Source organism: Neopsephotus bourkii, unplaced genomic scaffold (genome assembly GCF_033783945.1).
Source record: "Neopsephotus bourkii isolate Nb327-2 ecotype Australia unplaced genomic scaffold, CSIRO-AGI_Nbou_v1 NB_547, whole genome shotgun sequence".
NCBI lineage: Eukaryota > Metazoa > Chordata > Aves > Psittaciformes > Psittacidae > Neopsephotus > Neopsephotus bourkii.
The window spans coordinates 231,293-252,047 of NW_026901048.1; the positions used below are offsets into that span (position 1 = coordinate 231,293).

General features: G+C 45.3%; 1 protein-coding gene across 19 annotated transcripts in view; it reads right to left on the reverse strand.

The window, feature by feature from the left end:
- Window positions 1-222: 222 nt before the first annotated feature.
- Window positions 223-20,755, reverse strand: part of SEC31A (SEC31 homolog A, COPII coat complex component) — a 43,668-nt gene continuing 23,135 nt past the window's right edge. For 3 of the 19 annotated variants that reach the window (XM_061350894.1, XM_061350899.1, XM_061350893.1), the window contains 11 exons: window positions 18,965-19,138; window positions 18,237-18,410; window positions 15,514-15,606; window positions 14,753-14,882; window positions 13,400-13,753; window positions 9,485-9,532; window positions 7,799-7,857; window positions 5,478-5,744; window positions 4,981-5,100; window positions 1,923-1,994; window positions 223-951 (listed from right to left, as the gene is read on the reverse strand). In XM_061350894.1, coding sequence (XP_061206878.1) covers window positions 772-951; window positions 1,923-1,994; window positions 4,981-5,100; window positions 5,478-5,744; window positions 7,799-7,857; window positions 9,485-9,532; window positions 13,400-13,753; window positions 14,753-14,882; window positions 15,514-15,606; window positions 18,237-18,410; window positions 18,965-19,138 — 1,671 coding nt within the window. In that variant the 3' untranslated portion in view covers window positions 223-771. The remainder of the gene's footprint in view (window positions 952-1,922; window positions 1,995-4,980; window positions 5,101-5,477; window positions 5,745-7,798; window positions 7,858-9,484; window positions 9,533-13,399; window positions 13,754-14,752; window positions 14,883-15,513; window positions 15,607-18,236; window positions 18,411-18,964; window positions 19,139-20,755) is intronic. The other 16 variants (XM_061350906.1, XM_061350904.1, XM_061350905.1 and 13 more) reach the window with 14 other exon arrangements.

Here is a 20,755-nt window from a genome sequence, read left to right on the forward strand (position 1 = left end):
TTTAAAGAACACACAGCTGTGTTTGGAATCCTTGCTAAACCTTTCTTTGAAATGTGAATCTCTTACTCAGTATAAATGTTAAACACAGCTTTTAGTGATGAGCATGGAGGTAAAAAAAAACAAAACAAAACACAAAACCATCCTCCTGCCTAGGTTGCAACAGAAAGCTGCCCACTGTGCTCTGGTTTCAGAATCTCTAGGGTTGCACTTCATAAAGACACATTTTAATAAATTAACATTTATTGAAAATATCACATCAGCCTTTATTTTGCTCATCTGCCCCAGTGCAAAATTAAGCCATTGAACATGTAAATGGTAATAACAGAACTGCAAGCAGCTTCATAAAATGAAAGACCAAATACACTTATAATACAGACTCTTTAATCTGCTGGAAGGCAATAATCTGGTTTAGGGTCTGATACACAACCTATCTTGTTGTTTTAACACATATATCTGTTGTTAAAAGCCACTGTTTAGCAGTATAACATGCATCTAAAAATTGACAATATGGGGCATAATTCCTTAAATATACTATTTGTACACAAGAATCATTAGGGATGGGGAAAAAGATTAAAATAAAAAGAAAAGCACCAGGGCTCCGTGGCCCTCCTAGAACAAAGTGTTTTGCAGGGAGAGTGTAATGCCATTTGTCAGCTCTCTACTGCGACATGCCGTGAGGAACTAGCATTTGGTCCATTTCCTGCATGTTTGCTGTAGAAATGCACTTCTTTGGAAAAGCAACCCTCAGGGCTTTGCAAATGCAGGGCTCCTTCAGACACCCAGCTTGTTGGCTTGGGTGAGGACAACTTTCAGAACAGGCATGAAAGCAGAGGTCTCGCTGAAGTTGCTGGTGCTGACTATGTGTGTGTGGATGTTCAGTCCTTCCTGGTAGTTGCGGGTTTCGATGCTCTTCACAATATTGTGCAAACCAGTAACGATGGTTGGAGAGAGCTGCAAGGAAGCCAGACAAAGCAGGTCAGCAGAAAGAAACAGTATATACATGAGTGCTAGAAAAATCTCAACTGTAACATCTGGCCCTCAGCAAAGTGCGTCAACTGGTTCCTTTAAAGATAGCCATCTCCTGAGCTGTACCACATTGGGAACAGTAACAGCAGACTTCAACCAGAACATACCTCCTCTGCAGTACTGCAAAGCCCTGCTAGCCTTCACTATTAGCTCCTGGATGCAATTCCTTGAGGTATGAGACCTGCCCTGACAGACATTGGCACATGAAAGACCTACTGAGCTTTCAAGCCTTTGCATAAAGTTCATTGCAAAGATGGCCTGACCAGCATCTAATCCTAAGGTACTAAGAGCTTTAAGCCTATTCCTTTGTTCTGCCAGAGGCCTCCAGAAACACTTTGGAAAAATTACCAGATTTTCAGCAGTACTTGCACATCTCCCTTCCAGTGAAGCCAGGGAGCCTCCAACACCTAAATCTTCTGGTTTTTGATCCCATGTTGCATGCCTCACTTCCTGGTGGGAGCAGGGGAACTTGCTATGTTGGCTCATTCTACCAGCAGCTGGGGACAGGGACCTTCTCGATGCATTCACTTAATGCCTCCAACTGCAAGAAGCTCTGCTATCTGGCTTAGGACAGTCCCTGCACAGCACCATAAAACTCATGACATAACCCCAAAACACTAAGGTCTGCACAGCAATTACTACATGTAGCTGTTTCTGTGAAATACATGGAATCATAGAATAGTTAGGGTTGGAAAGGACCTTAAGATCATCTAGTTCCAAACCCCATGCCATGGAAGCATACAATACGTGGATTTGAAGCACACTTCTGAAGAAAGAACAAGCCCCTGTTACATATTGCAGAGGGGTTCACACCACTGATGAAATTCTTGACCATATCTGCAGTATTTGATGGGAGGCTGGGGGTGCAGAGGGGAAGGAAGTAAACCAGAACTTACTGTCTGTTCCCTTAGCTTGTCATACAGAAACTCCAGGCGTTTATTTGCATCATCTAGTTTCCGCTTGGTTTGCTGCAAGAAATAGGTAAATTAAACCACAGTGATTTTAAGAACACCATATTGATCTGATATCATTGCAAAAGGTCCACAAAGAACATGAAGTCCTTTCTCAACATTTTCCCAACACATAGTTTGAATTCTTTGCACTGTACTTTTCTCCCCTGATTTTGCTAGTTAAAATCCCCATGTGGTATCACTGTAGTTCTCCACACTTAACTGCTCTAGTTAGCTACAGGGAACAGTAAACTGTGGAAGTGTATCCCAAAAGCCACTGGCATATAAGATATGGAAAGTGACAGAATTCCGAGTTCCACCATCATTTTTTCTATGGCTTACTGGGAAAGCATGATAGACGAATTAAGATATTACTGAAATCAAGTATCCAGCAATGTCAATGAGAGCTTAAAGGCACATGCAGTCACTGGATTCTATGTACGTACAACCTGGTCATCATTTATGGTGAACCCTAGTATTTTTCATTATGTGATTAGTAAAACTCAGAGTTTGTTTATAAGCTTTTGCTCTCAACAGAAAAAAACCCTAACAGCTTAACCCAAACTGTTCTTATAGATCCTTGGTGTTTCCATGTTTGTTTGTTTTTTTTAACAAACAGCTACCAAAACTGAAGATTTAAATCCAGAATAATCAAACAGTAACAAAGCATCAAGGTTACAATCACAGAAGCACAAAAAAGTTGGTGATCAACAGGAGCAGAAATGGCATCAGTGCACAAGTACACTCCTAGATCAGTACACACATCAATCCATCTTCACTTAGGACAGTGCCATTCCCCTGGCAACTGTAAAAGTTTCCCTGGATTAAATAATTGCCCAGAGAGAAAATAACAAAACCTACGGGAATGCTCTAGCTCAGGATAAATACAGACTGGTGGCTGTCTGCTGTGCTGGAAATTAAGAAAGCTGTTCAGATGGCAAAGGGCATAAAGGAGAACATGCACGTGTATCTCAGGCCATGTGTGGAAAACCCCTCAAGCAGTAGTTATGTTGCCAAGAAACTGAGACAAGTAAGAGGAAACTGTACTTTTACTTGTGCCCCAGGAGAAGCACTGAAGAAACTGGTTAATTCTTTTGGATTGGCCAACTTTCTCAGATACATGACTTTGGAATAGTTGTTTCAAAACCTGTGTAAAGGTGTACATGCTATTTTCGTTTTACAGATGGCCAGCTAGGACAAAGAAGAATAAATTGTCTTTAGAAAACAGCAACACATCTATCCAGCCAAAACAAATAAGGTGAAAGAAGAGCAAACTGGTAGTTCTCACTCATTGCTTCCTGTTCCCATTGTCCCCTTTGGAATGTAGTAACTGCAGTAAGGGGTAATGGGTTCAAACTTAAACAGGGGAAGTTTAGATTGGACATAAGGAAGAAATTCTTTCCTGTTAGGGTGGTGAGGCACTGGAATGGGTTGCCCAGGGAGGTTGTGAATGCTCCATCCCTGGCAGTGTTCAAGGCCAGGTTGGATGAAGCCTTGGGTGAGATGGTTTAGTGTGAGGTGTCCCTGCCCATGGCAGGGGGGTTGGAACTAGATGATCTTAAGGTCCTTTTCAACCCTAACTATTCTATGATTCTGAGTAGTGCCTGCATTTGTTCTGACAGTAACTTATGTATACAGTCAGAGTGGTTTCTCTCACTGCTGCATGCTGGAAGCACTTGCTCTGCCTAAGAAAATCAAACTTAAGAAGCAAGCAAAAAGTGTTGGCAGAGCAAAAAAGCAATTCTTGGGTGTAGATGTGAACTGAATGCATTTGCCTTCTTTATGTCTGGGAGAAGGAGCACTCAGAGGAAAAACAGGTGAATGGGTCAGCGCAGTATATGACTTCTATCCCTGCACTCAACAGCCTAACCTTTAAAGAAAGAATTTTGAGTCATCAAAGGCCACTGAACCTTGTAATGTCTGCCCAAAGAAAGGTCTTTGGCCTCAAAAAGTTTCTGTAAAGGAGTGCATGGGTGAGTCCACCCTGAAACTTGTGGGCTGAGATCCACAGGGAAAAGAAGTATGTACATACAGATCTCAAGTCTAAACTACAGAGCCAGCTGTAGTTTTGTAGAACTGTACAGTGGACATAACGCAGAAGTGACACCTTATGCCCAATATACTCCCACAGAGCCCCCAGCTCCCAGTCACCATAACAACAGTAAGAGTCTGTGCTGCTGACCAAGCACATTTAGTGCACAAAGCCCTCAGTACACCACTAGCCTGTCATTCATCATCCACCTTTCAGCATGTGGCAGGGACAAACTGAAGAGTCAGCATCTGGTCTTTGGGGCAGTGTGTTATTTACTGACCGCTGGAAATAAATGAGAAGCTTTGAGGCAGATGGCTCATTTACAAAGTACTGACTGCTACAGAAGAGTTTTTTCCTATCCAGCTTCAGTGGTCACATTAAAGCTCATAACCTTCCACTTCTCTGCTATCTGCTGTTTCCTTTTGAAGTGAGTTTGTTGCAAATCACAGCTTAAAGATCAAAACCTGAGGCATGTTATCACGTGAGCCTTGGCTCAGACCTGGCATAATACCAGCTGCTTCCTGCTCTGAAGTAAGAAGCAGTTAAGCACAGGTACAGGGCATGCCTCCACAGTGATCACCTAACAGACGGAAGGACAGCCCTTTGTACTTAGTTATTTTTTTAACCATCAACATCAAAACCTGAACTGTAACTAATTCCAACTGTCCTCCTTAGAAAAGGACAGCAGAAAGGACTGCAGTGGGTAAATTTCCTGCCCATAAAGAACACCATCCTGCTCTGCCCATGCTGAGGGCTGTAAAGACCAGAGTCAAAGTGACTGGGCAGCTGGGCTGTGCTTTAGCCCCAGGTTGCCACATACTATGTGCATGCAGCTTTCCTGCACATTGCTTGTGGTGCTCAAAGCAGCTGTCAGAAGGCAGCAGCTATCTCAGGGGACGCTCTAACAGCTGGATAGGTACCAGCATATCCACCCAAACACAGAGGTGCTCTGGGAACACCAGAGAGACCTACCGGATCGGAGGCAGACAGCAGGCACCTCTGGATAAGAGCTTCAAACGTAGTCTTCAGAATAAGGTGCTCCTCAGGGATGGGCTTCTTGGTGATCTTCTCTGTTGGCAGTGCCTGCACATGCTGAGAAACACAAAGAGCAGGTGAGGCTTTTTCCAGGTCACTGTGACCACGTTTTCAACTAAACCAAGTGGCATTATTAGCCAGCTTGGCACAACTCCTGTTTCTTCCCCTCTGGGAGTGTGGAGGTGACATTATCAGCATCTGCTGTCGCTCCCTTTGGAGAGCTGTGAAGTTGCAGCAGAAAACAGCTTGTTGGTCCATACTGAGTATTAACTGCCAAGAAGTAGTGCCTAGGTGATTACAGTAGCAAAATGACAGCATGGTGCAAAGCTAGTGACTAAAAACTGTGCAGTACACTTTGGAGGTATAAGAAATGCCAGGCCAACAGCCTCTGCTGATGTACAAACCAAATGGGTGCAGTGATGGAGCTACGTTACCTGGATAGCATTGCCAATGGGAGCCCCAGGGGCCCCCTCCGTACTGGTTTTGGAAGCAGTGGGTGGCATGCTGGCTGGCCCCAGGGGCTGGGAAGCAGGTGGGCAGCCACCCTGCAGCACTGGCTGCCCTGCAGGGACGTGTGGCAGCTGGAAGCTGGGGGCACCGGCTGGTGGTGCTGGAGGCTGCTGCATCTGGGACTGCGGATCTGCCAGCGGGTTCATGATGGGGGAAGTGATGGGAACTGGGGGCAGGAAGTTATCAGGGACCTGGGGAAAGAAACAACAAACAGTGCATTTATGCTGCTGTGTCGGCTGCAGGCAGAGCACAACACCCAGCTTTGACTGACTGCCAACCCACAGCAACTGAGAGCTCTGCCAAGCAGAGCACTAGCCCCTGGGATACAGAAGTGACGGGCAGGCATGCAGGATTTCAGTCTGGTTAAACAAACCCATTCCTCTGGCTGCAGCTGCAAGCGCTCAGGGGCAGCAATATCCTCCAGGATTTCTAGTCCTGAGTGCTCTGCCTGGCACAACAGCTGAGTACAGCCACCCCAAATCAGAGCCATTCTCCCTCTGCTAAGGGCACAAAACAGAGGTTTGGCAGAGCACCAGTAACAGAAGAACAGTTGCACTAATGGAAACTAACTCACACCTACATCTACTCTTACTATCGGGTGGTTATATTTAGATTCTTTCATCTCACTTTAAAGGTATGTTTTTGTCCATGCAGTACATAGGTCACTGCTAGCTGCATGCACCAACAAAGCTTGTGAAAGCCTTTCAAGCTTCTGGCCAACAGGTTTTCACTAAAACAGATTATGAGCACATTTCAGATTTATCCCTAAGCATCTGCCAGTTTTTACAGAGACATTTCAGAAGCATTTGGCAGAAGGAAGAGACAACAAAATGAGCTACTGGCTTCTGCTGTGGATCATATAGGAATCCAAAGGAAAATTCCCATGGGAATGCACACATTTCTTTGGGTGTGCATGGAGAAAGGAAATATTACAGAACACTGAACGCTACCCTGAAAGAAAGAAACCAGAATTAAGCTAGTGGTTTGGCACAGCAAGAAAAACATTCCCAATCCAGCACCACAAAAGTCAGTTATAAAACAATGAATCAGAGCAATAAACTTTTTGAGTAGTGAATATGCTCTTAGGGTGGAAGACAGTTGCAAATTATGCTGTGGTTTACAATGCAGTGAGTCATTTTATAATATCCTAAACTACTGCCTCATACAGTGGACGTAAGAGAAACAAACACAGAAACATTTCTGACAGAGTTTTGTTGAATACCCAGCAGGGAATGCAACAAACATGGATCCTCATTTAGAAGGGAGCCAACCCTCAAGCTCCTGCTGTGGCAGAATTCTGGCTGTGACTTATACACAGCAGTAGCAAAACTCCTGTCTGCTTCTTGAGCTCCAGCAGTTATTCTCATTGACAACTTTCCTCCTTCTACTTAAGAGCCTGAAGCCCTGAAAGGCAACAACCCGGCTGCCATGCAACAAATGTCCCAGCAGTGGGGCAGTCTGCAGCACACAAAGCAACCCCTAATCCATCCTCCAAAACCTTCTTAATCTTGAGCTGCAGAGACCAAAACCCAAACCGAAAGGGAGACTTCTGCCTTCACCATTACCTAGACCTTGCCTTCTCCAACTTCTTTTCTTCTCCCCATACTTCACACACACCAGACTGACTCTTGCTTCCAAATGCAGCAGGCTCAGAGAGCAGCGATGACACTGCTGTGGGGATGCACAAGACTACAGCAGCGCCAGAGGATGCAAATGCTCCCTTTGCTCTGTGCCAAATGTCCCCAGTTATTCTGTCCTGTTGCAATCTACATGTGTTTTAGAAAACTACATTGCCTCCATCACAAAAATTGTAATACTCTCAGTAGATCTCTCAGGGTCAGACCCTTAATCAGGAGAAATTGCTTTCAGCTCCACCAAAGTCAGTAATCTGTAACAATTTGCTTGGCCTCATCATTTCGTGCAAGTATCATTTCCTGCAAAACCCATCTGCTTTACTGCAAATGAAAATAACCTGAGGTGTTTTCTTCCCTCAAACCAGGATCAATGTTATTAACAACCACAACTTTAGCAAAACCCCACATCTCTTTAAAGGCTTAAATACTTGGAGAGATAATGCATATTGGAGAGGCATAAAGGCCACTTCTTCCTATGAGATGCAGCTTCTGTTTGCTGCTAACCCTTCCTTGTCCTTCTCCCACCAGCAAGTTTCCCCATGAGCATCTGAAGTTACTGCTTTTCAAGTGGTCAGCACTCAATTGCGTTGAGACAGAATTTCCTGCAGTACCTTCTTCTTCTTAGCAGCTCTGTTGAGGGCAGGAGGATCATTCCAGCCGTTCTGAGGCCCTGGGACAGAAAGAAAAGACTCTTCAGTATCTTGGAGGAGTGCAGCAGTGTCTTTTTGAGCTCAGCTCCTTGCCACAGCTCTAATGGCAGGGGCTTGGCAGAACCCTTGCCTGCCTGCTCCTCTGCTCTTCCCTGGGAGCCAGCACAGCTCCTGTGCCAGCCAGAGCTTCCCAACACCCCAGCCATCAGCCCCTTTGGGCTCTGTGCCCACTGTGCAGGTTTGGCATCAAGACCAACTGTTCCCAAGTTCGAAAGAAGTAGGTTCCTTTTTTTTTCTTTAATAATAACTTTTTCTTCTCTTGCATGAAAGCAGCTTTGAGCAGACACCTTTGAAAAGGCAGGCAGTTGCCCAAACACAGACTGTTCTGCTACACAGACTGTATACATGAAGAGAAGCTTCAGTTATCAGTGAAAGTTTCTCCCATCTGTATAATATGAGAACAAACAAGAACCGGTTTTGAACTTCTTTTCACCCATGATCACCGTAACATTATCATAGCCATTAATCAGCATCAGAGATGTCAGAACCCATGGGTGAATAAAGACCACTAAGCTGCATCCATTCCCCCAAGAGCTGCTGCTGCTGCGATTGCGTACTGTGATAGATTTACAGATGACAATGAAGACGTGTTCCGCAGCAACATCACACACACAGGAGGCATGAGCTAAGATTCACCCAAGCACCCTGGAGACACGGAAGAGCCATAAAACCAAGTTTCCCCTGCCAGCTGCAGCACTTATGGGTGCTGTGTCCCAAAAGCAGAGCAGAGCTGCTAGAGCAAGGTGGCAAAACCTGGCTTTCAGCACCAGGGGCGGTTTGTTTGAAACTGAAAGCAGCACAGAGGATATTTGAGCAGATTCACAGTCCAGCATGTTGTTCTGTACCAAACCTTCTGCTCTCCCAGGAAAGCACTCTCCGTGCAGCTGCAAGACTGGTACATCAAAGCTCACACTAGTGCATTAGAAGTAATTCCCCATTTCATCAGGAAGCGCATGTGATTGGAACCACAGCATTACCTTTCCCAGTAATCAGCATTTATTGCACAAAAAGCCAAATCCTTGTTCAATGGACTTTTTCACCACAGTGTTTTCACTTAGCAGATGATGAATTCACCTCAGACAGCAGAGCTTAACATCACTGCAGTATTCATTTGCTTTCAAGCTTTTGTTAAACAAAATGCATGTAGAAGAGGTAAATGAATGTTAAAGGGATAAATGGAAAACAATTTAAAACCCCTTTCACATATGCTTTCTTTTGAACCAATCTGCCCTCTGCCAACAGTTAGGTTCCTACCTAATATCCCAGAGTATTTCTGATACAGTAAGTCTAGTTTCTGCAGTGCTGATGGTGGCAACATGTTAAGAAAATCTCCCAGACTGTTACTGCTGTGAATTTCCTGGGATAATTTACTTTAAAAAAGGAAAAGCAGCATTTATTTCTGTGGTTAAAAACTCCAGATCTGTTGTTATTAGTTTTAATTAAGGAATTAAAAATGGATTTTATTAAAGTGTAATCGGCAAACAGCATTGCACACTTCATGTTCTCTGAAGAACATCATGTGCATTATTGATGCCTGTTCAATTAATTTCAGGTAGTGGCTGTAATTATGTTCAGGTTAGGTGGTACCTAGTTCACCTGTGAAGGGAGAGGCCTGGTCTTGAGTTGGTGAGTTTTCTGGAGATAAAATGCAAAGAGAACTAAACCAAATATGTTCTTCAGAAAAAACAAAACAATTGGTCTGTAGCTTTTGATGAGCAATTTAGTTTCAATAAGCACGAGAAGTCATGAGGAAAAGCACCTAACCTAATTACAATGCCAGTTTTGAGACAAGTCATTTGTCCAAACCACCCTGGGGAATTGTTTTTGTCTGCCTTCTGTGAAAACAAGCCTGTTGGTCCCTCCATGCTGTAAATTTGTGTTTCTGGTTGTTCCTAAGAAATCTTGCAGAGTCTTGGCCCACTTTCTTACCTCTTCTGGTGTTCCTATTTTCTACTCCAGCCAGGCAACGCAGACAACAGACTATTACTCTTAGCAACAATCTTCTCACCATCATTTTACCATTCCAGAAAGCTTTTCAGGAGATGCTTAAAGTACTTGAACTCAAGGTGACTGCCAAGTATTCTCCCAAATCAAGGTGCGCTCCTGACTGCATCCAGCCCAGTAACGAACTGTGTGTTCACACAGCAGCTTTATTCGCATGTGAAGAGACACACTGCCTGCTCAGACTGAGCAACAAATCCAAACAGCAAAGCGCAGCAAATAAAGCCTCTGCCATTTCATAGGGAACAACTTAGGGGATGAGATAACTCCCATCCCTGGGGCTGGACTGATGCACATACAGTGCAAACCCTTCCCCTAGCTCAGAACTGCTCTATCACAATTTCAAACAAGATTCAAGACTGAAAATTAGAACACTTTTGGCAGCAAGTTCACTAAACAAAGTGAGATAGGTTGAAAATGAAATGTGGGCTTTTCTTGCTTACTGGAGCTCTAAGCACAGATTAAAATTCTGATGTTATATGCACTTGCAATAAACATAAGATGTTTATACAACCATTTCTAAGTGCATCTTTAAATCCAAGCCAGTTCAAAGGTCAGGTGCTTTTCAAAACTTCAATTTGAGATCTTTTTTCTGTCCTCCCTTACCTCCACCTTGAAACGAATCACATTTGTAAAGTGAAACATGTTCCCAGATTAGATCATCACCACACACAAAAGCATACCACTTCAAAGCCAAGATCAGCATCACTATACACTCCGTACTGCAACACCCAGAGTTAAGGTGAGATCACTATCTACTTCTGTCTGCAGATTTCTGTGGTTCTATGGAATCTCATGCTAAGGCATCCTTCACTAAGCAGTGCAGCTACTCTGGAGAATATGCTGGTGGTTAAGCATATTAAGCATGTACGCTGCCATTTCTGCATTTACAAAGCACATTTTTTTCCTTCTTGTTTTGTTTTCTTGGCAAGTGTGATCTAAAGGACAGTGTGCTCTTTAGATACCTATTTTTTCCATAGCTATCTAGCTGCAGACAGAATTTGCAAGCCAACAGCCTACATGCATAAACCATCCGGCCTCAGAACCTCACTGTGCCCTGGAGTCCACACCTCTGCATTTCAGTGCAAGGCTGGTGTTTGCCAGGAGTCAGAGACAATAACAAAGTTCAGGTTCCTGAAGGTCTGACAGTTTGCACTGGCCACCTTCTCACCCCAGCTGCTGGGAAGGGCATAGGCAGCACTGATAGCTCTCAAAAAGCCTGGTATGAGCAACTTCTAATTTTGAAAGGAAATCTAGGAAGGCAACATGGATAACAACTGCTTCAATTCCCCTTGTGTCCCTAATTTCTACTGTTTGGAGTATAGACCTTCACCCACTTGGAGTATGCTGCATGAACTATATCACTTCAATGTTAACACAAGAAACCCAGCAAGTGACAGATCTGAAGTGCAGTGACACATGTAGTAAAATGTACAAGAAGGAACAATTTTCTTGTTCCTTGCAGGTGCAGAAGCTATGCTGCCTGCATTGTAATGTGCTCCTTCACACCCCAGGCTGAGAACCCTGTCCAACATCTCTTCCTCTGTCCAATATAAAAATTCATCTGGTTTAGAGAAACAAGTTAGACACGCCTCATACCACAGGGTCAGGAGAGATCACAGTACAGCATCTCCAAGAACAGAGGACACTGAATCTGGCTGCAGAATGGAGCTGAACTAGCAGCTCTGGCAGCTGCGCTATACCAGTCCTCTCTATCTTTTGACAGAGCAAAAGTCCCTTTTTCCCTGCAAACAGGGTGGGGAAAAGAGTCTGCCTGTCTGTAGGTAATGCTGGAGAGGTTAGGGCTCCCTCCCTTACAGATGCCAGCAGAACTCACTCACAGGACTGCTGCTGCCAAGACAAAGGCAATATGGCTTTTCTGCACTGTATCACCTCTAGCACACTAGTAAGAGAGGGAGTCACAGTGGGGTCCTTAGGGCCTGTCAGCAGAATCAGCACCTTTGGAACATCCCTCAAATCCTGCCTAATGTTCCTCTACTCCCTGCTTTCCAAATCTGGAATGCAGCTCTCCAACGGGATCACCCAAATGTGAAGTATGTTTATGGGCAGGTTTAGAAAAGGACTGCTCCTACATCCTGCACAGTCTGACATATGCAGAACTGTTGTTTCAGAGACCGCTAAGTGAAGAGGCAGGTTTGTTATCATAAGCAAGGTCACTGTCCCATTGCAAAGGCAGTTACACATTCAGGCAGTCACAAAGAGATACTGAGCCCCACCTCAGTGCATGCTCTCTCACCATGCGTGCTCAAACATGCTCTTGTGTCAGCCACACACACATGCTTTTAATTAACATTCAGGAAAGAGACATGTAAAAGCATTTCTAGATCACTTCTTCCTATCTTTTAAGGCATTCACAGCTGCATTATACACCATCACACTAAGTGGTTAGGAAAATAATAGTGGGAGCTGATGCCACAGGAAATGCTGTTAAGAGTTAAATATGCTGACAACCCTTGGCTTGAAATGCCACGCACAAACCGGGGACACAGGGACAAATCTCATTTCAAAGTTGTTCTGCAAGAAGAATTGGGATCAACTTCTCTGCAACAATGAAGAAAACTTGCTAATTTCTGTATTTTACTCTCCAGCCACATAGGTTTTGACACCAGCCTCACAAGCTTAAAACTGGGCCACCATCCATCCACAGTATATGACAGCCTCATAACAAGACAATGCTGTAGCACCCTGTCTTGGGCAAGTCAAAAGTTACAATCAAAAGTAAAAAAGGGTCAAAAATCCATCTCAAAAGGAGCATGAACAGGTGATTCTCCCCCTATACTCTGCTTTGGTGAGACCCCACCTGCAGTACTATATTCAGCTCTGGGGCTCCCAACACAAGAGGGATGTGGACTTGCTTGAGTGAGTGCAGAGGAAGGCCGCAAAGATGATCACAGGGTTGGAGCACCTCTCCTATGAAGGGGCCTAAAAGAAAGCTGGAAAGGGACTTTTTACAAAGACATGTAACAACAGGACGAGAGGGAATGGCATTAAACTGAAAGAGGGGAGATTTAGATTAGATATTAGGAAGAAATTCTTTACTGAGGTTGGTGAGACACTGGCACAGGCTGCCCAGAGAAGCTGTGTCTGCCCCATCCCTGGCAGTGTTCAAGGCCAGACTGAACAGGGCTTTGAGCAACCTGGTCTCGTGGAAGGTGTCCCTGCCATGGCAGAGGGGTTGGAACTGGATGAGATTTAAAGTCCCTTCCAACTCAAACCATTCTACAATGCTATGAAAAGCTCTGAGCTTGTGGTAATGTCTGACTTGCAAGAGAAAAATGAATGCTTGTGCTCATGCAGCAACACAGCCATATCATTGCTAGATCCACAGGGAAGATGTGGTTTAGAAATGCTTTAATTTGACCTCTAAGCAAAAGCAAACTTGGTACGGAGCATTCACAAGGAAAAGGTGCATATTTGAGTGAGTAATGAAGCAAACCCCTTCCCCCCTCCCTGCCTGCCCACCACTGCCCAAGCGCAGACCTGTTCTCTGGGATGCAGGAAGGTCACTGGTTGCAGGCAGAGTACCTGTTGGTCCAGTAGGTAATGCACTAGCCACAGAAGTTGCTGGAGGTCCCGGCCTGCCAAGCTGAAAGGATGCGCCCGAAGGAGGAAGAGGGAAGGAAGAGGGATTCAGGCTTGTTGGGGAGGGTTGAGGCTGCCCAGGATAAAGTGGGGAGTACATGAAGTGGGCAGGGGCAGAGGATGGGTAAGGAGGGGTGGTATTAGGAGCAGGGTTTGGGTAAGAGGCTGAAGCAGGGGCAACAGTAGGCTGCTGAGGCTGATAGAGAGCTAGTCCCCCTGTTCCACGGGAGTATTGCTGTGCGGCCTGATACGCTACAAACAGGGAGAAAAGGCATTTAGTCAGTGAGTTCATAAGAGGAGCAAGTTTCATCTGTCTCTGCTTCCTTCTCCACCTGACTCTCTTCTTGCCCCTTCCCCCTCAAACCACTTAAGCTGCCCAGCCAAATCTGGCTCCTACAGCTCTGCCTGTACTTACAGAACTGCTCAAAACCTCAGCCTGCGCTGGGAGTGGGGTGCCAGAGCAAGGACTCCCATTTTACCTCACAAACTCTTCTGTCCAGACCCACCATGCCACTTGGGCTGAGACTGGGGCACATGGATGCTGATGTTTTCTGGACCATTACAATCCTCATGGTGCCTCTCAGTGAAGAGAAGCACACACCCCAGGTTTGCACAAAGCAAAAGCCTAGGCCAAAGAACTGAACAGCAGCCTCTGGAAGTGAATTCAAGCTCACAGTCTTTCACTGTGGGCCCTGCAGCTTAGTTAACTTCACAGCCTCTTCTCTGCTAATCTATGCCCATTTAGTCCTCCCTGGTGTCTGTAATTTCAGTCTCCTGCTTTGAGTGTACAGTCAGTACTCTACTCCCTTCCTCACCCACCTGTGCTACTGCCCTTCCCTCCTCATCCTTTTTCCCATCTTCATGGAATCCCAGTGAGAAATGGATAGTCCAGCTACACACACATGAGTTGGGTCACTCTTTGCAAGGCCCATACTGCTTCTTCAGGACTCACACTGAGGGGATTCCGATCCCAACACACCCTTGGGAAGGGCCAGCTGAGGAGTGAGTCTAAGAGCCATGGGTGGACACCTCAGCAGAGGAGACAAGGTCTGACAGAGGGTGCCTGATGGCTGGACCTCACCAAGAAACAACAAGCCCCAGATACTATCTCAGGAGCTTCCCACCCAAGAAATGTGGGACTGGCATGGTCTGAATACTTACATCTCCAACTTGGCTACCCCCAAGTAAATGCAGCCTCACCAGTGGCTGGCCCATCTGGGTAGGAGCGAGAAGAGAGCTGCTGTTACTCACTCTGCGGATACGTCGGCCGGGTCCCTGCTTGTGAGTACATGCTGTAATTGTCAGATGTGGCTTGCTGAGGTGGCATGTTGGGGTTAACGGCACCTGGCATGATAAACCCTGGAGGAGGTGGGTTGTCTCCCTGTAGAAAAAGATTGCAGGAAAAAAGGGTAGGGTAAGATAGGATTTAGTCAGCAATGGTAATGCAATGTGAAGCAGAACTGTAACAAAATGGTCAGTTCACATTTCAAGGTCTGAAACCACATTCCCTGAAAGAACCACCAGCACAGGGACAAATGCCTCCAACCACCCCAGTGCCTTAGGGTGCTCAGCATAACACTGAAAGCACAGCCTGTATGTGCAGTGACTTCAGCAGCAGCAGGGCAGCACATACCTTCCTGCACAAGGAAGAGGTCCTTGCCAGCACTGCCTGTTATTCAAGCAGTCTGAGAGTGCTCTGCCATCCACAACTTTCAACCAAAAAACTTTAACTCTGAAGCTTCTAATTTCCATGGGAAAGAGGGAAAAGAAAAATATTACCACACCATCCAGTGTAAGGCAAGGGCTGAGGGGGCTCAGGTCACAGTGACCTCCCACCCAAGGCTTCCCAGAGCCACTCATCTGGACATTGGTGAAAGAGACATAGAGGAGCAAAACCACGTGGAAGCTGCTCTTTCCATCTGTCCATATCAGACTGTGTCAAGCAGACAGACTACACCAGGGGACATACTGGGGTAGATCAGGGGCTCAGAGAGGAATAATGAAGGTTATACCTGTGTGTCAGAGGGACAGCCTGCAGGAGGATGGCTGGGAAAGGCAGTAGGAGTTTTGTTACTCCAGGTAGTGACAGTAGGGGCAATTCTAACCTGAATCGAACAAAGAAATACCAATCATGGAAAACAAAACAATAAAATAACTCTAAAGGGTTTCAACAGAATGATATGCAAAGAAGTGAACACTAAGAGGTTTGCATGCTGGCACTTGCAGCACAGCCATAAAATCTCAGGGGAAGAAGGAAAAGTGCATTCAAGACAGATGAAATCACTGTGCGTTGGAACTGAAGTGAGTTGCAGAGTGAAGACGAAGCACAGCAGAGACACAGCTACAACAGGCTGTGGAGCAAGTGCAGGGTTACATGTGCCAGTGAGCCAGTTCTGCCTCTTTCATCACACCTTGCTATGGCAGAAGCTCCCCTCAGACTACTACAGGACACCAAGTGTTGCTAACCACAGTCAGAAGCTCCATATTAAGTTCAAACATACTGCCTCACACAAAAGCAGTTCAGACTGAGCTTAAATGAATTAAAAAAAAAGTTAAAATTCAATATTCAGCTCCTCCACATGCATGAACATCTTAATGCTAACCGCTTCCCAGGCAGCCTCTCACAGCAACTTTCCTCTAGCTTACTTCTTTTCCACTCCAAAGCTTTTCAGTTCCATATGACCCCTACTACCCTTCCGATCAGACAGAAACTTCCTATGCCTGTGACACTCCCAAGCAAGGAGAAGATGTGCTGTGCCTGGCATGCACAGTGAGGGTCAGAAGCCTGACAATGGAATGCAGACAGAGGGAAAGCTGTGACCTAAAGTCCTGGCTGGCCCAGCTGGCTTCAGTCTGTCTCTAAGCCCTTTGCAGTGCTGAACTGATGGTGCAGTCAGCTGTACAACAACCACTGCTAATGTCTGCATAAGTCATCACTGGATTCATCTAGAAGACTCTTCCATTCCCTTGCATGCCTATTTTTTTTTCAGATGAAAAAGAAGGTTCAAAAACTTTGCTGAAAAGAAACTAAGCTTTAAGTACATGGTCCTATTTGAATAACAATTTAAAAAAGGCTGCCTCATGCTTGAACAAGCCCTATGTACGCATTTCCTCACATATATAATTTCTTTCTCTTCTGGTTCACCAGCATACTGTTGGCACCTGACACAGCACTTGTCTCTTTCAAGCCCTTGCTGCTGAGCATGAGCTCCCTGGAAAGCCAAGAACACAGGGGTAACTCACTCACAGTGTGCTTGTGGGGCTGTGATACACCCAGCTTTTTATAAATGAGCAGGGCTTGCTCAGAATAATAGCTTGAAGCATTCCTGAAACAGCAGTAGGAGACGGAACTCCGGTTTAAAAGGCATTGCCACCTAGAGGACAGTAGCTGTTTTCCACAGCCAAACGGTAAGTGCAGCATTGCTTCTCGAGGGAATTCACCAGTTACGAGGAGGAAGGCAACAGATGCAGGAAATAGTAGTTAATTATTGACAATGATGCATTTAGAGTTATACACAACGGTGTTAGCAAGGTAATCTTGTATGAACAGGATGAAGGCTTTGACCCTTCTGAAAACTACCTTGTGAACACCCTGGAGAGAAGGTAAAGGCATCTCTCCCTCTCAATAACACTGATGCATTTTAAACGGGCAGTTCCCTCTTCTGTGGTTGTTTCAGGGATGTCTTCTTAACATTAAGAGGGAGAGAACAAAGCCCAACCCCCCAGCTTTTCAGTTCTTCTCTCCTGCCCCATTATTCTGGTAGGCAGTGTCTGGAAGGCAGCACTGACAGCAACATGCTTCTGCTTGTGTCAATCTCCTCTGCACAAGGAAAACACCAGCAACACAAACACAGCTCTGCTCTCAGGAAAGCCTAGCCCAGAGCTCCTGTGTAGAGCATGGCCAGATGAGCTCCAGCTCTGTGCTGAGGGATTACAGACTTGGTGATGGTCCTCAAGCATTCACACAGTCAGGGCTGCCCACTGTACCACACTCTGATGGCCAGTGTGGTCTGGTGCAGTGCCATCTTCAAGCTACAGATAAAACTAGGGCATCTGCCTCCTCTCTTTCTCCTCTTCCTCCCTGCACAGCCTCCAGCTCCCTTATTAGTCCCATACTCACCAGGTGTTTCTTCTCACACAGATCACTCTCAGCCTAGGTCAGTTTCCGACTCCTATCCCACCTCGGCCCATGCCTATGCCACCTTACGCCCAGCTGGGAAGGTGTTTTCATAGTAGGTTGGACCCACGACTGCTGAAACATGCCTGTAGTTCGCTATTGCCACTGCTCGGCTACTTCTGCAGCCAACACCAGAGCTGGCAGGAGAAAACACAACAGCCCCAGAAGAGGCCTGTGAGCAGCATAAGCAAACCCCAAGGCCTGCAGGGATAGGACAACATCAGGAACTAGAGTGCAAGCACAGAAAAATCCTGTAGTGCTCTCCCACACAGTCATTCCTGGCACTGAAGCACATTTTCAAACAAAGGGGGAAAGCACCTGATCTTCAGAAGCAGGCTACTTGACAAGGTGTTTAACAGATGTTTCCAGGTAAGCAGTAAAGGATGCCAACTGCACTGGTTGAAAAGCAGCACCAGTGACTTCCACTACAAGGCTCTCAGCAGAGGTATGTCATACTGCTCCAGTTCATATCAAGAGAAAGACAAAAAAATTCCTCTATCCCATCACTCTCCAGAACTCAAACACCATGCTCCTCCCTGACTGCCAAAAGCCATTTACCTGTTGGTAATACTGCTGGGCTGGAGCCTGGGGCCCCTGCATCTGTCCAGCCACAGGGCCAGCTCGTCCTTTGGGCATGGGCTGTCTCTCATATGGTGTTTTGACGGCCTCCTGTCCCTGTGGAAGCTCCCCTTGGGCTCTGCAAAGCCGGTCCCGTAACTGCATGATGTTTGGCTGCAATCAGAAAAGGACAGGGAAGGAAGGTTTACTGCATTGCCTGTCACCTAGTGCATCACATCAAGAGGCTGACTGGCCACACAGTGATGAGCTCTCTCAGAAGCTTGCTCTGGCTATTTGATTGGAATAAGCCTTTTCTGCCTGAGACATAGGGCCATTAGAACTGTCTGCCTCCTATCTTGGGCTGCATTATTCACAAGACAGCCTGCCAATGAATACCAGCTGACTGAAGATGAGAAATCAGAAGAAAACAACCAAGTGTCAAGGTACGTATTTCACTGTGTCTGGCTTGCAGGAGAGACAGCTGCCCCTTTGGCAGCCACTAGCTGCAAGGGCAAGGGTGTGAAGTGAAGAGGGAGAAGAACAAAGCCGTGTACTTCTGCCAGCTCAGAGAGGCCAACACAGGGAGTGGAGAAACAGTCAAACTGTCACATCCCAAGGTGCATTTCGAATGGCAGTCCTGCTGGCTACCTACGTATACAGACATATACACATACTTGAAGCACACTTATTCACAGAGAGATAGAGTAAAACACCTGAATGGCCTGTACCTGGTTGGTGTTTTCAGGAAGGAAAGTCAAAGCTGCAGCAATGCTGCCCTGGGCAGCCAGAAGGTTGGCATACTGACTCATCTTCTCAGCCAAAAGGGCCCCCACAGCATTCGGGTCCACAGCCTGGGTGAGCTGCACGGCTTTGCGCAGGATTACAACTTTCTCTATTAAATCCTGGAAGAGAAAGAAGAAACCAAAAGCAAACACATTGGGTGGAGTCCAAAGCCAAAAGTACCGCTTTTATTAATCAGGATTTCAAAGCACTGTGAGCACTGAGCATGTTCACCAAAAGAGTATGCTTTCATAACAATATCTGGTGAGATACATGAGAGTGAAGAGAAACATCATGCCCATCACTGTTATTAGTGCTAGGGTCCTACACATTCATTTGCAGCGTTTTAGTAAGTCACTTCACTATGTTAATCAAAAAGATCTCACAACTCCCTTGGGAGAGGTTGTCCATGGTCTTCCAGTTGTTACTGCAAAAATGGTTTTCCTGGTATTCACCAGGAATAGTCCATATCTGTACAAGGATGTGCCTTCCTTGCACATCTCCAAATACCAGAGCTGGTCTTGGTTGCGTTTCCTTGTAGTACTAAATTACAGGAACATTTTCTGGTCAGTTCTCTCATGGTTATCTTATTTTCACTACATTTTATTGGAAGATACTACGAATATTCATTTGCCAGTATTAACATACAATCCCTCTTTAAAATCTTGTAATAGATTTAGTAAGAGTGCCCAACACACAGGATTCCAACCATACATCACTAATAAGGGCCGTTTACTGACTGCTCAGTAATACATTTTTGTTTTTCCCAACAAATCAGCACTTCAAAAAATGCAAGGAAAAAACCCATAAATCAATTCAAAGCAGCAGCTTCTACAAGGTTCAGCAATTCCACATTATAGTAAACAAGCAGCCTCATAATGACACCAACAATATTTTCCAATTTTAGTGTCCGAGCAAACAAAGCCATGAAATCAAAATGCAAATTCAGCTGAAAGGTAAATGTAGAAACAGAGCCCTCAAAAATCAAGAGACTAGAAAGTAATTTTGATAATTCAAAACTGAGGGAAGTTAATAATGTGAAGCAAAGCTCACATATATTCCAGTTCCTTCAATTAACTACAGAGAGACTCACAGCACTACCAGGTAACATCACTGTAAGTACTTTCTAAAACTGGTTCTTCAAAGGCCCTGAACAGATGGAGAAAACTAAGATTATAGTATAAAATAAATGACTCCATAATTGCTTCATCTCACTGCCATCAATCCTATTCCCCCAAGATATTTGCTATATGCAATATATTTCACCGCTGGAAACCAAGGCATGTATGTGCAACCCCCTAAAGAAAACTCTCATGAGAACCTTCCTACATGAGAAATTCTCTCCAGATTTCACTCTAATTAATTAAATTTCTTGTCCTGAACACCCATGACACCTCTTTCAAAAGCAAAAACATCCAAGTATTCCTTTATTGCAAAAGATACAGGCATTCAAAGCTGCTCCTTTGTTACCAAAACCCCCTAAACCCTACAACTACCTTTTAAAACAAGCAGCATATTAGCGCATCTACCCAAAGAACAGAGCAGACAAGGACCATTGTGATTCATGACACATTTCCCAATACCATACCTTATGTTATTTTGATGAAAGCCACCCATTCCAGAATTAAAAGACTGCCATCCTGAGATGCATGCATCTATGTCAGCACCAAAGCTCTACACTAGATCACTTAAGTGTAGAATGACTGCAGTGCATTACTTCCAACATCTTTCTTACAGAA